At 40.4% G+C, this 14,754-nt stretch overlaps 1 protein-coding gene across 3 annotated transcripts in view; it reads right to left on the minus strand.

The window, feature by feature from the left end:
* Positions 1 to 13,366, minus strand: part of ROBO1 (roundabout guidance receptor 1) — a 436,624-nt gene extending 423,258 nt beyond the window's left edge. For 2 of the 3 annotated variants that reach the window (XM_006093709.3, XM_006093708.3), the window contains exon 1: positions 12,304 to 13,366. In XM_006093709.3, coding sequence (XP_006093771.1) covers positions 12,304 to 12,358 — 55 coding nt within the window. In that variant the 5' untranslated portion in view covers positions 12,359 to 13,366. The remainder of the gene's footprint in view (positions 1 to 12,303) is intronic. The other variant, XM_014460003.2, reaches the window with a different exon arrangement.
* Between the last annotated feature and the right edge of the window lie 1,388 nt (positions 13,367 to 14,754).

A 14,754-nucleotide genomic window follows, 5' to 3' on the forward strand; every position in this document is an offset into this window, starting at 1 on the left:
GAAGAGACTGGACAAAAATCGTACCTATGGACAAGGATAGTGGGAGGGGGGTAAGGGCAGGGCGTCGGGTGGGAACCGGGTGGAGGGGAGCTATGGGGGGAAAAAGAGGAACAACTGTAATAATCTGAACAATAAAGATTTATTTAAAAAACTACAAAAAACTACAGTGAGGTACCACCTCACACCTGTCAGAATGGCTACCATCAATAAGTCAACAAACAACAAGTGCTGGTGAGGATGTGGAGAAAAGGAAACCCTAGTACACTGTTAGTGCAAATGTAGACTGGTGCAGCCACTGTGGAAAACAGTATGGAGTTTCCTCAAAAAATTAAAAATGGAACTGCCATTTGACCCAGCCATCCCACTTCTGGGGATATATCCTAAGAATCCTGAATACCAATCAGCAAGAATATATGCACCCCTATGTTCACAGCAGCACAATTTACAATAGCTAATATCTGGTACTGACACAAGAACAGCCCAAGTGCCCATCAGCAGATGAGTGGATAAAAAAGTGTGGTAAATTTACACAATGGAATACTATGAGGCTGGAAAAAAGAAGGATCTCTTACCCTTTGAAACAGCATGAATGGACCTGGAAATCAATATGCTAAGAGAAATAAGCCAGTCAAAGCAAGACAAATATCACATGATCTCACTTGTAAGTGGACTATAATGAACAAAATAAACTGAATAATGAAATAGGTCCAAAGATGTGGATGGGTGGAACATATCTCAGAGGCGCTGGGGGGGGGGGGGGGGATTAACCAAAGAATTTATATGCATATATGCATAACCCATGGACACAGACAATAGTGTGGTGAAGGCCCAGAGTGAGGCAGGGTTTGGGTAGAGGGGACATCAGTAATACTGTCAAAGTTATCTACATTTTTAACTAAAGAAGGAAATATATTCCTCAAACTTCATGTTACACTTCAGGGTACTGACAATATTGATGTTAAAACAGTAACAACAAAACAACATAACAAAGGAAAATGACTCTTTATGATATGAGGAAAACTGGAATAAAATGGGGATCTGATGTCTGTAGAATCAAAGATTCAGAAAGAACTTAATAACTGGCTTCAAATTCTGAAACAGTTTCATGTAGAGACTACACTAGGTTTACGATGGTAGCTTTGGAATGTAAAATCCAACCTCAGTAGGACAGTAGATAGAATTGATTCTCAATTGAATATGAGAAGAAATTGTTTAAAAACTGTAAATGGAATCTTCTATACTATGAGATGGTTTCTGTCACTGAAAGCAGTGGGGGTAGGATAAAAAGTACATGTTCGGGGTACTTAGAGAGGGTAGCAGCACGGAGAGACAATGTTCTAAGGTATTGTCCAAATGATTCTGAGAGGGTAAGATCAATACAGGCACTCTCCATTTTACAAAAGTTTGCTTTATGCCGCTTCACTTTTACTAAAGAATTGCATGTGTACCTGTTTCCACTAATGGAAAGATATTTGAAGATAATTTTCTCTTTTATGAAAAAAAGGCAAAAGTAGCATTGAGCATTTGCTTTACAGCAAGCTATTATGAAGGCATCACACAACCCCAGCATTAGGAGTGGTCCTGCCCAGCTCCTTCCCTGGGAACTACACTCAGAATCTCAGAAACAAGCCATCATGGCTATGAACTGTGTCTGTGGGCATCTGTGCTTTATCTCCATTTATTTTGTGCATCCCAGCAATGTTACCCCAATATTTTTTTAAATACATGTTTTTATTGATTTGAGAGAGCGAGGAAAGGAGAGGGGGAGAGAGAGAAGCATCAATGTGAGAGAGAAACATTGATTGGCTGCCTCCTGCACGCTCCCTACTGGAATGGAGCATGCACAACCTGGGCATGTGCCCTGGCCGGAATAGAACTGGTGACCTTTAGACGCATGGGACAATGCTCAACCAACTGAACCACACCAGCCAGAGCCACCCCAATAAATTTAGTAACATTAAAAAGCTATTTTGTGCATCTGTTGGTAAGATGTGCCCTAAAGTAATTGCTTCTTCCCTTTTGCAGCTTACGAAAGCTTTCATAGGAACACTCTACTTTTGGGTAGTAAGGGAAACCGGTAATATACATAGTATTATATCTAAGCATATTTATCTGTATACTGCTACCCATATCAGAGAAAATGCCAAAGAAAAAGTCCTAATCTCTTAAGAATTAGGTCATTATGTTTACATTTATTTTACATAACCTTTTCTCCATTTGGTGGGAGCTTCTTATGGTCTAACATAGGAACGCACAGCAGTCATGCACACCTCTAGTAAATTATCTATATGGCAATCAACTGTTTACCATAAATTCCTTAAAGGCAAAGAATAAGCTTTGTAAAAATACTTTGTTGCCTGGTAAAACTGATTAAATGAATGAAAACAAATGAATGCAAACAAAGAATGAATGCAATTATTAAATAATGTTCTCTACAATATAGCAATGTTATAAGTGAAAATCTGTATATAATCCATTGTAAAACCTACTTCTTCAAAAAGAGATTATGTCAGTTTTTCACATCACCACTCTGGGATGCACCTTTCAAATACTTCCCCTTGCCCCACAAAATACTCCATTCTTTCTCTCAGTAGTCTTTAGGAACCTACTCGTTCTAGGAAGATTTCCCTGACAAAGTAAATCACTGTGATCTATCAGTTTCCAAAATGCAATTCTCACTTCTCCCATCATATCAAACATCTTTCTTTCATATAGTGCCAACAATTCAATAATGTGATTCAACACTCACTTTCTGGTCTATATCGTGTATTAAAATCTCTTACAGCCTCGCCGGTGTGAGCACCCACCCACAAACCAGGAGGTCACAGTTTGATTCCTGGTTAGGGCACATGCTCTGGTTGTGGGCTTGATCCCCAGTAGGGGACATGCAGGAGGCAGCCTATGGGTGATTCTCTCTCATCTTTGATGTTTCTATCTCTCTCTCCCTCTCTCTGACATGAATAAAAACATATTTTAAAAAATCTTACACATTATCAGGTATGTCTGAAATACTCTTTTAAAGTAGACACTAGCAACAAAAGTTGACAGCTGATTAATAACTTTTAATTTTTATCAAGATTGATAGGTGATAGTTTACTGAGGAATAAAATGTTATTCGGTTCCACTAATAATAAACAAGTAGCATTGTCAAACACAAATAAACAACAAAATGCACAGAAATAAATTTATTATGAAATGTATTTTAAGACAAAGAGTAAAAGCCTTAAGGCTAAGACCCCAGGTCTGATATAAAGGAAGGTTTTAAATATGATACTGAGCCCTAACCGGTTTGGCTCAGTGGATAGAGCATCGGCCTGCGGACTGAAAGGTCCCAGGTTCGATTCCGGTCAAGGGCATGTACCTGGGTTGCGGGCACATCCCCAGTAGATGTGCAGGAGGCAGCTGATCGATGTTTCTAACTCTCTATCTCTCTCCCTTCCTCTCTGTAAAAAATCAATAAAATATATTTAAAAAAAATAAAAATAAAAAAAAAATAAATATGATACTGAGATGATTAGTGGTATAGAGTATGGATCTGGGAAAGCTTCCATCTTCCATGAGCCTTATGCAAACTAATAAACCTATGGAAATACAGACAAGAATATAAATGCACCCTCCATCTATACATATGGAAATAACTTTGGAGAGTCACAGAGTTCAGCTGAGAAACCCATACCTAAGAAATTATAAAACAATCTTACTCAGATATATATATTTAAAAGAGTCGAAAAGCAAAAGAATAACACTTTAAAAGCTAACTACATTACTTCTGAAAGGGTGCTGATTGCAGTACTGTTTTTGATAGTTATTACAGACTCTGGCAGGTTTCATTCACAGGGATCATGTTAACCAATGCTACATTCTTTGCTTTCTATAAAATGTGTCATCTGAGAAGGACACACCTTTAAAGGAACAGTAGTCACAGGTTCTAACCAGGCTGCTGCTTGATGTTTTTATTATCTGTAGCACCTTATTTTAAACAAGCCATCTACTTTCAAACTCAAAAACCAAACATTAAACACAGTTCCTTAGAGAAGTTCGATCCCAGTGATAGTATGTTCTGTACAAGGAAATTTCTATTAACTTACACAGTTGAGCTATCATAAAACTTACTTGGTTCTTACTATCTCAAAGTTACTCTACAACCTGAACAGCACTGAATTCCACTAAACCATGTGAAGAGGCTGCACCTAAGGATTCTGTGTTTTATGATGTGTAATACCAGGGCACACTCTTTTTTGTGGGTTATTGTGTGACAGGCAGAAGAGAGGAACAGATCATCAGATACACCAGAAAAATCTAACAGCTAAAAAGGAATTAACAAAGCGTGGCAGCACAAGCTAGTTCCCTCATAAAAAAGCCTCCTAGCCTTGGTATCCACACATTTATACTATTTCATCTACAATGGTCTTCCTTTAAAGGACCAATGTAATATGTCTGTATAATGGTGAGGAGCAAAAATTCTGGGATCAGATGGGCTGTTTTCAAATTCTCACTCCACCCAAATAGCTAACTAACTCTAGGCAAGGAATTTAACTTTTCTGAAACTCACTTTCCATGTTGGTAAACAAGGACAAGAGCAGTGCATTAATTCCTAATGTGGTATTAGATAAGGCACGTTCGTACTTTGCCAGGTAGATATAGTCATAAATTTAGGTTTTGTAATTACCATTGTTAGAGATATTATTATTATGGATTCATAGTCCTTCAGATCCAGTGGGATTGGGCCTATACTGTATCATTTCATCATATAATGAATCACTTGATTTTTCCTCATTTATCATATAAAAATATATGTATTAAATATTATGTATATATTTTATATTATTCATATTGTAAATATATTTAGCATATATATTTATAACCATGCTTTTAAAACATTATGTTAAATATGTCAAATTTGTGAAAGGGTAACTCTGAATATAAGGCTGCAGGAAATGATGAGCTCTTAGGATTAAATGACCCTTAATAGGGAAAAAGACCAAATACTGCAATGAATTTTCTTTCCTGTCTCGCCATATTGACTCTAAATAAACACTATCCTTATGAAGCTTCTATTCCATCCTAATTCATCGAGATTAATAGCAACTAACTTGCAAGCAAATGTTCATCCTCTCTGCATAGGATCCAAGTGAAGGCCCTGCCTCTCTCTCTTGCTTTCCTTCTGCATGTTTAGGTTTTGAAAAGTTCATTAAAATTTAAGCAAGTTCTAGTTCCAAACTTGACACCAGATTGCTAAGACTTTCACCTCCCTTCAAAAAGGAGGGAGAAAAACAGATGAGTTTATCTTTCACAGCCTGTACAAGCCAGTTTACTTTATAGGGACAACTTGCTAATTGAACAGTCTGCAGACACTGCAATTACTTCCCAAACCAGGCAACTAAAGTAGTTTAAAGCTATCCAGAGGTGTATCGTTAACACGTACAAATGTGCTTTAACTCACTTTGATATATAGATGAGCAAGCACCATTTCAGTGAAGTTTCAGAGTAATAAAGGTGGCCTTTAAATCTAGGCTGAGTAAACAAAATCAGCTTTAGATCTGTGAAACTAAGAAGTGTACACTTATATTTCCTTCATACAGGAAAGGAATTGTAGGCAGACACTTTTAGCCAAACTAAAAGTTAGTATATCATCAGTGGGGGACGAGGGGGGTCACGTTAAAACAGAAGATATAACAGAGTAGGCAGGTTATGTAAGTTTGTAGATCTCATTAGCACCATATGATGACAAGTGAACCAGCAACAGACATGTGGTCTGATTCACTTATTCTTTGGCCCCATTTTCCTTTCAAACTCTACCTGGAATTGTGAATGACATAAAAGGGCCTCGGTCATGTTAGTGGAGAGAAACGAAAACCCGGCCTCTATTTTCTCTTCTGCTAACAACCAGAAATGAGCTTACCAAGTTGAAGTAGTTTTTTTTTTTTTTTTCCATAATGGTGCATAAATTATGACCATATATATCATGCTAAAAAAGATTTTATGGTCATATAAACACTTGTAATGCTCATTGAGATTTTAAGTTAAATTGAGAGAAAACATACACCTAAAATGATTTTTAAAGTACTAAATGGTCCACTATAACAATTTTATTATCCCTAACATACTACTTACTGTTCCTCACATTAAAAGAAGAATCTACAGAACAGTGGGGATACAAAGTGGGTCTCTATTCTCAAGCAGAACTTCTTGCAAATAATTTTAGGGGTAAATTCCGAGGACTACATGCTCCTTTTGTGGCTGACTATGGACAAGTTGTCCCTGGTCCCAGGTCAGGTACAGAGGAGCTGAACACAGGTACAGGTGACCCATACTTTGAACTTGGTACTTTCTGAAATTTAATCAAGAACATTTCACATAGTGTAACCATGAGCTGCTACAGTTGGAGGAGCTTTAAAAATAGGTTTGCCGGGCGCTAGCCGATTTGGCTCAGTGGATAAAGCGTCAACTTGAGGACTGAAGGATCCTGGGTTCGATTCCGGTCAAGGGCACATGCCTGGGTTGTGGGCTCGATCCCAGTGTGGAGCATACAGAAGGCAGCCAATCAATGATTCTTTCTCATCATTGATGTTTCTATCTCTCTCTCCCTCTCCCTTCCTCTCTGAAATCAATAAAAATATGTAAAGAAAAAAAATTTTTAAATAGGTTTTCCAGTAAAGAATAACATAATCTAAAAAAATAGAGCACCAGAATACACTGCATTATTAGGAATGGAAGCCTACTACTCCCTACATCCAAATCAATCAGCTGACACAAAGTGAAAATATCCCCACTTAACGCAGAACTACACTGTTCTGTTGGCATTTGCTTGTATCCATTGATGGTGTTTTTAATGCTTCATTTAAGTGTCAAACTGGGTGACAGGCATTAATTCTATAGATGATTTAGCATCAAATGTTTTAGATCCAAAAATGTTTCTCCAATTGTTTACCTGCTATACACTATCCCTGCTATACAATCAAATAAACTAATTAAGTAAAATGAACAGATATTATTTTTCTGGCCCTAAGCCATGGACAGCTGTGAATACCACAGAGGCATTTCTTCCCTGCAATGTAGTCAGAAAGATACGCACAGTCATGCAGCTCAAAATATTGTTTTATGTGTGGAACAACATTGTCATAAGATGTTTGGAAGCCAAGTAAAATCACAGAAGAGAGGGGATTTGTAGCAGACTGTTTTGGCTGAAGGAAAATGAGACAGCTCTCCCATGAAGCAAGCAACATGACACCTTCCAGTGTGAGAAATAGCCTTTGGATGGTTAGAGAGCAAGAGGAAAAGGCAAAGAAGTGGAGATCAAAGCTCTCTCCCTGTACACTACAGATAATCTTTTTTCTTCCTCTTCAACAGCAACACCGAGGAAAGGCTGAAGGTGGTGGGAGAAGGAGAATAGGAAACCATGCTAATCCAGAATTGTAAAGAAAGGAGCTGGCCTTTTGATCTCCACAGGATGGCAACTTTATTGGCTATGCCTAAGCAGTTTCCAACCAGCTGATCAACCAGGTATTAACTAACACTCAACTCTTCCATGATCAGTAACCATGAAGGGAGTCATCTGTGAACAGCAGTCAAGCAGAAGGCTCATCTACTACCAAATGACCGCCAGCCCATATCCAACCCAGAGGGGAAGAGCAACCCAGGGGAAATGATTGTCTCTCCTTGATGAGTACCAGTTATTTGCCTTGGGTCTTAGAGCAAAATCTTTCCTCAAGGGGGCATGAGAATGGCACTCATTTTCCAGAATACAACTTGGAATTTCTGCACACCTGCATCACTGTTTTGACTTCTGTTCAATCACTGCTTTTAAAAGCATGCCAGGAAATGCAGAGTCGATAAAGGCTGAACAGGAGTAGGCTGGGTGTAATGAACTAATTGTGTCGCCTAGTGATCTCAAGTTTTACAGACCAGCTACTTTCTGATAGGAAGAGGAATGCTTTCCTTTCAAAATCGTAAGTGCTCAAACCACGTCTTTTTTAGGTGGATTTTTTGGGACAAGTTTCAAAATAAAAAATGATTGAACCACAAGTTTTCTGATTTAAATTCTTCATCTCTCTTTTTTAACGACAGAAGTACATGGTAGTGAAGAGTTTTAGAATCAACTTTATTCAAATCCATGCTCCTCCACATCTCCTAACTCTCCATGATGTACTTTCCACAATCATAAAATAAGGGTAGGGTAATAATTTTACTAATAACAGCACCTATGTCATAGGATTCTCATAAACATTACGATAATGGTAAATGTTCAATAAATTATGATCATACTTTCATAGCAATAGGAGTTATTGTCATAAAGTTTCTTATAGGACCCCAGAGATCAAAATCAATCTCATTTTTTAATTTCCTTCTTTTACTTTGATTAGTCTGTTCTAAGCAAAGATGTTATGATATGGAAGATAAAAGGTAAGTACTTAGTTTTTACTCCTCTATATATTGAGGTAGTCAATATTCTAAAGTTTTATTAAATGTAGCTTTAAAAAACTAGTCTATGAATTCATTAAAGAATTAAACATTTCAAAATGTATTGTTTTTTTAAAAAAAGCAAAATGTCTACTTTATATAGTTGTTAAGTACAGAGTCTATACGCTGACATCAAATTTTCAGAAGTCCGTTTTTCAGGGATGTTTTTCAAGCTGTGTGTGGTCAGAGGGTACACTTAGATTTTGGCTGCTCTACTTCCACTCCACCTCTTCCTATATTTTTAAACTAGCTAAATTCTGGATCTATTTCTGGTTTCACTCCTCCTCCCCTGCCCCTCCCCCCCGCCCCGCCTTTCTTACTACCAAATTTCTTAATTTATTCTGAAGATGACCTTAGGCCTAATTTTTAATTGAATAACAATTTTTATTTCCTTATGTTTTCATATAAGAAATAAAGCTTGCAAGGCAGTTATACTTTTATTTTAAGAAGTAATCATTTTTTCAAGGGGCTGGAAATTAGGATAAGCATCACCTTGGCATCCTTTGTTAACACAGAAGATGACAGGTGAAGACTTAACTATTTATGATCTCCACTGGTAAACTGTCATTCTGTTTCCTCCCAATCTTATTCCCCTTGCCCAGTATTTTTCATGATAGATATCTGCTCAATGTAAAATATATAAACAAGCAAACAACTGCCATGTGTTAGAGGACCTTTTATCAAGATACAAGAATATTTTCCGTGCTGTCATAGTATTCAGGTAAATATATTTAAAAGCCAGAAGTTTATAAAGATAATAATAAGAAATGATTAGAATTACCAAAAAATCTTGCCAGAGAGGGAGAGAGAGAAAGGAGGGAGAAAAGAAGGAAGAGGGAAGTAAAAGAGATAAATGACCCAGATAAGTGGCTCCTATAGTGCAACTTTTCTAAAAAGTGTCCCTCTTCAAAAAACAAAGAAAATCCGCCCTCTAAAAGAAAAAGAAAGGAAAAAAAGATAGCACAAATGAATTCCCACTTTACTTGAAAGTCAGTTCTCACTTTAAATTTGAATTGAAATTCAATCACTTTGTCACTTAAAAGCAAGTTTGAGCAACTGGAGTTGAGGAGAGGAAGTCTATGAAGGAACCACTTCCTGAGACATCACACAGGTTTTTTTTAGGGCTACCCACCCTGCTCCCTTCACCAGAAGCCTAGCTATCCATAGAAAAGAACTCAGATATACAAACTCACTAAAAAAATTCACCTTAAAAATGAATTTTTAAAGAAATACCTAATTTTCTTCAAAATTTTAGTTTCCTAGAGTAAAAAGTTATATATTATAGCATTTGGTTAATGAAAGAAAGGCACCACAAAGCAAACACATACTCTTAAACATAGAATTTGATGTTAAGTACGACATCAACACATCAAAATGAAGTTTATAATCTGTTTGAAGAAAACTATAGGACTTTGTTAAGTTGGCATCCATGATAAAAAGAAAGAAAAAAGGACTGACAACCAATAGATGCTTTTACAGGTTAAATCTTGTTGAAGGTACCTTACCCCCAGTGCGCTTTGATTTATTTAAGCTCACCACATTTCTCTTAAATACACTCCATTAACAAGCGATAGACTGTGATCTTACGCTTGAGGCAATACATGAAACACAATCTTTCAAGAACTTCATTCATTCCCTGACCAGGTGTCTTGAGCACGCCCAAATCTACTTCTCTGAGTTCTGTGAAGTTTTATTCAAATCAATAGTGTGGCTTTAGAATAGCACACTGCCATGAAATCACCCCAGCAGCCTAATAATTTGGCCTCTCAAGTTCAGATTCACAGCATGAGTCTAAGTCATCAGGGGAATGATTAAGAGCTTCAGGTTAAATATGAGAGAGCACTTCTGACCTGCAACCTGGCCAAAGAAGAAGAAAAGCACACCTATAGGAAAAACCTTAGGTTTATTAAAAATCATCAGTGGCTTAAATGGAGAATTAAATCAGAAAAACAAGGCCAGAAATGAGTTCAGGTCTAAGATGATAAATGCCTCATCTATTTAAATTCAAATCCCAGATACTAACTACGAATCAAATTATTAAATCTGAAAGGACAGTACGCCCCCTCCCCAGACATTTTTCCAAGTAAAGACAGAATGTGCACAGGAAAGCAACCAGCTTTCAGTAATAAATACCCTCCCTATTAGTGTGACTCTATCTTTAATCTACAGCCATGATAAAATGTCCCAACATATACAAACTCAGCTCAAACAGTGACTAATGACCATTAATCCCCCTATCTTCAGTAATCTGCCCCTCCAGTCATTTATCACACTGACACTTCACTTTACACACGTGAATAAACTTTAACTGAGAAGGTGAATCAACAAAAATCTCAAAGGTATCTGAAGCTGTAAATTAAACTAAGGGGAGACACAGCAAAGAGAGACAAATAGAGAGATCAGATCTTAATGTTTTTGATTTGCATGCATGGCCAGTCTGGGGGGTGGGAACTATTCAATCATTCAGATCTGCAAACTAAGAAAAAAAGCAAAAGGCTACATTACAGAAAGGAGAAGTTGGAAGTAAGAAGAGGTGACCCTAAGAGTTGGTTTAATCTATTGATCCATCCACCATAACACAGATCAAATATCGGAGGCTGGAACTTCAGTATTCTGTTTTCCTCAATTTAATGAACTTCTTATTTAGTTTAGTTGCAAATGTTCCTGGGCTGAAATTATTTTAGGAGTTTATTTGCTATTATTTAGCTGATGCATTTTTCTTTCTCATATTTCACTAACTCAAGTAAAATCCTCAGTCAAAATATAAACCATAGCCATGGACCATAAAAAGCTCAAACCAACCTTTTAAAACTATTTCATAATCAAGCTAATTGAGTGACTTTAACCGATAGGCCCTGATGCAACTTGAAGCTCAGTATTCCACTATACAAATTCCCTGAGGTGCAGTGTGTGTGTGTGCGTGTGTGTGTGTTTTAGGGCCTGAAATCAGATCCTTGATTGAAACCAGAATCTACCAAAAGGAAAGAAAGAAAAGTTGAGTCGTGACTCTGTTCACCCACAGTAAAAGTTTCTTAGGGAGTGTAAAAAAACTATATGTAAGTGTAGATACAGTGTCTTCTCCTATGTCAGAAGGATCCCATTGCAGCATCCTTCCAACACCTCATCTGGGGAGTTTCAGTACTATTTAATTAATCCCCCAAATCCTAAATCCAACCTTCTGTTTTCCTTTGCCAATGAAAATTCCCAGGCAATTAACTAACTGTTCCCTTTCAGATACTTGCAACCGCCTGTTTTCCTTCTAAACCCAGCCAGGCAGAGTGGCTAGTTTATATCCTACCGTAGGAAGGAGTTATTTCCTGAAGTTTCTACAGAATCAGATTTAATTACAGACTTTAGTTACATAAAACAACTACTAATAACCCCTTGTGCTCGGAGGAGGAGGGGCGAATTGGAGGACCAGGTTCAGGAATCCAGGCGGGTCTCCGAGCCACAAGATTACCCCGGCGCACACCACCCTCCCCAAAGGAAGCAGCCCAGGGATGAAACTCACTTAGGCTCATCCTGGGGGCCCTCGCTCACCGCCAACTGCTGCCTCCTCCTACCCTTGAGCTCAGACCTGCGTTTGCCAAGTGACCTGGGCGTGCCCTGAACTTGGCAAAAGGCCGAAGTCTACAATGAGGCTGGGGGACTTGGGGGGATAGGGGTAAAGGGACGACGCAAAGTACGAACTAGAAACCGTTTTGCCTGAAAGTCTTGCAGGGACCAAGCTCCTCTGGCCCTAGAAAGGAGAGGTCGCCGAAATGCAGTTCGGGGTTTGATTTGCGAGGTGGAGAAGGGGCGTGCAAGAGGGATGCAGGGTGAAGAAAGAAGACGCGAGGTTACCTGAACAGAGACATATTAATCCAAAGAGGTAAAAGTGAGCAGGCTCCGCGATCATTGTCCTCGGGTGGATCCTGCATACAGTCTCATGCCAAGAGGAGGGTGTAGAAATGGGGTCCCCGAATTTATGAAGCCACACCACACACACTACACACAAAGGCTTAATATAAGCAACGTGGGTCAATCCGCCAGGAGTTTTCAGGGGAATTACTTGTCGACCTTTCCGGACGCTGGTCAATATCGCAGAGCACTTTGCAGACTAAGAATTCCAAGGTTTGCCTTCTCTGGCTCCAAGGTTTCCGAGGAAGCTCGGCCACTTCCAAGGACCAACCAAAGCCAACAACAAAGAGCCGAAGCAGAGGAGCAGCGGTGCGGTTTCCTGCCTGCACGCGCTGGCGGAGCCTCCCGGCGTGCGCCCCCACACTGTGCGCCTAGCGCCGCGGCGAGGGCAGGCGCGGCGGCAGCAAAGTTGGGGTGTGAGAATGAATCAGGGGAGGCCAAAAAGTGCTTCTCCGTCCACAGGCGAGCCCAGTCAACAGCTGACCACTCCCGGCGAAGGCAGGCAAGACAACGGCGGCAGCTCGGGAAGACGGGCTCGGGGTGCCAGGGGTGTGCCTGGGTGACTCCAAGCGCCGGGAGCGAACGAGGGGGCGGTGCGGCGACGGCGGCTGCCTGGGCGGGCCCTTGTTCCCATCACTTGGGTGATACGGGGGGCACCGGGGACAGCAGCAGGTCCGCGGACACACGCATGCCTCCCTCGCGCCTCCGGCCCGGAGCCGCGCTCACCATCGCCCCAGCCCCTCGCCCGCAGGGGCGCGCGCGCGAGGCACCCCGAACTCTCCGCGCTGGGACGCCGGGGCGCAAACTTTCTGAGGGTGGCTGCCCGCAACCTGGCACGTGGAAGTGGCAGAGAGGCAGTTCCCGAACCTCCCGAGGCGGCGAGACTGGCGAGGAGGATGCTGCTGCGGCGGGAGCAAGGCCGCGGCGACACAGCGGAGCTCCGCCGGGATCAGCCGCGTCTGAAGTTTCTACTCTCACGCTGCCTCTTCTCTGGCTCAATTGCTAGTGGGTTTCCCCTAGCGTCCCCGCGGCTCCCAGTTTCCTCCCTCTCCTCCCCAACCCGGGAACACTTAAAGGGGCCGCGCGGTACTTCCCAGCCTTCACTCTGTCCTGTCTGGCAAGTTCTGGTCATTAATATTTCATCCACACACCAAAGGTGCCCGACTGCGCCCTCAGGTGAGAATGAAACCGCTCAGGATCAGAAATCCAAGCGAATGGGAACTTGTCTGGTTCCTCTCGCCAACCCTAGCTCCCCTGCACCTTTCTCCAAATGGAACCTCCCAGCCAAAGACTTCAAAAATCCTCCTGGTCCAGCTTAACCTCTTCCTTACCGCTTCCTGGAGTTGGGAAACCTCTACCCCTCACCCTTCCCCATTACCATTAAAAAAATCAAATTTAGGCAAACGAGCTGTTTGGAGAGGAGATTATCTAGAATAACGATTTTCAACTAGTGTGCCTAAGAATTTTTAAAACATTCAATACCTAACTTTTCCCCTTAGATTACCCACCCCCCCCCAAAAAAAAAAAAAAAAAAAAAAAAAAAAAAAGACAACAGGCAACACAACAATAGCCATCTGGTGTGAATTAATAAAAATGATACCTATTTTTGTCATATTGGCAAAAAATATATTTCTTGGTGTGCCACAGAATGTAGTAATTAGTTTATGTGTGCCTTAACATGAAAAGGGTTGAAAATCGCTGACCTAGATAATAAGTGGACACTCTATTACAACGATCACGTGTTGGAAAATATTTTATATTTCAGAGAGAGAGGGAGGGAGGGAGAGAGAGGGGAGAGAAATGTCAATTTCCTGCCCACTTATATATGCATTAATTGGTTGATTCCTGCATGTGCCCAGACCAGACGGGGATGGAAGCCGCAACCTTGCCCTATCTGGAGGATGCTGTAATCAACTGAGCTTTCCGGCCAGGAAAGTTGAAGCTGTTGCCGTCCAATTCCAAGGCGCAGGGTGGGCTAGGGGGTCTTTTCCTTGCGTCTCACTGGAGAGCCTCTCATTCAACGTCAGCGACTCTGTACAGGTATTAGAATGTTCACCATGGGGCCCTGGCTGGGTGGCTCAGTTAGCCCCAAATACACCAACAGGTTGCTGGTTGGATTCCTGTCAGGAACTAGGTTGCAGGTTCCACCCCAAGTTGGAACACTCAGGGAACATACTGATGGATGTTTCTCTCTCACATTGATGTTTCTCTCTCTCCTTTCCTCTCTCCCTCTCTCTAAAATAAAATAAAATCCTCAGGTGATTATTAAAATAATAATACTAGAATGTTAACAAGGGCAAATTAATTAAGGAAGAAGGACAAATGCAAAAGCATCCTTGACTAACCCAGAGTTTATTATAAGAGAAGCAATTCAGCATTTTAAAACCAAAGGGG

The sequence above is a fragment of the Myotis lucifugus genome, unplaced genomic scaffold (assembly GCF_000147115.1).
Source record: "Myotis lucifugus unplaced genomic scaffold, Myoluc2.0 scaffold_120, whole genome shotgun sequence".
Taxonomy (NCBI): domain Eukaryota; kingdom Metazoa; phylum Chordata; class Mammalia; order Chiroptera; family Vespertilionidae; genus Myotis; species Myotis lucifugus.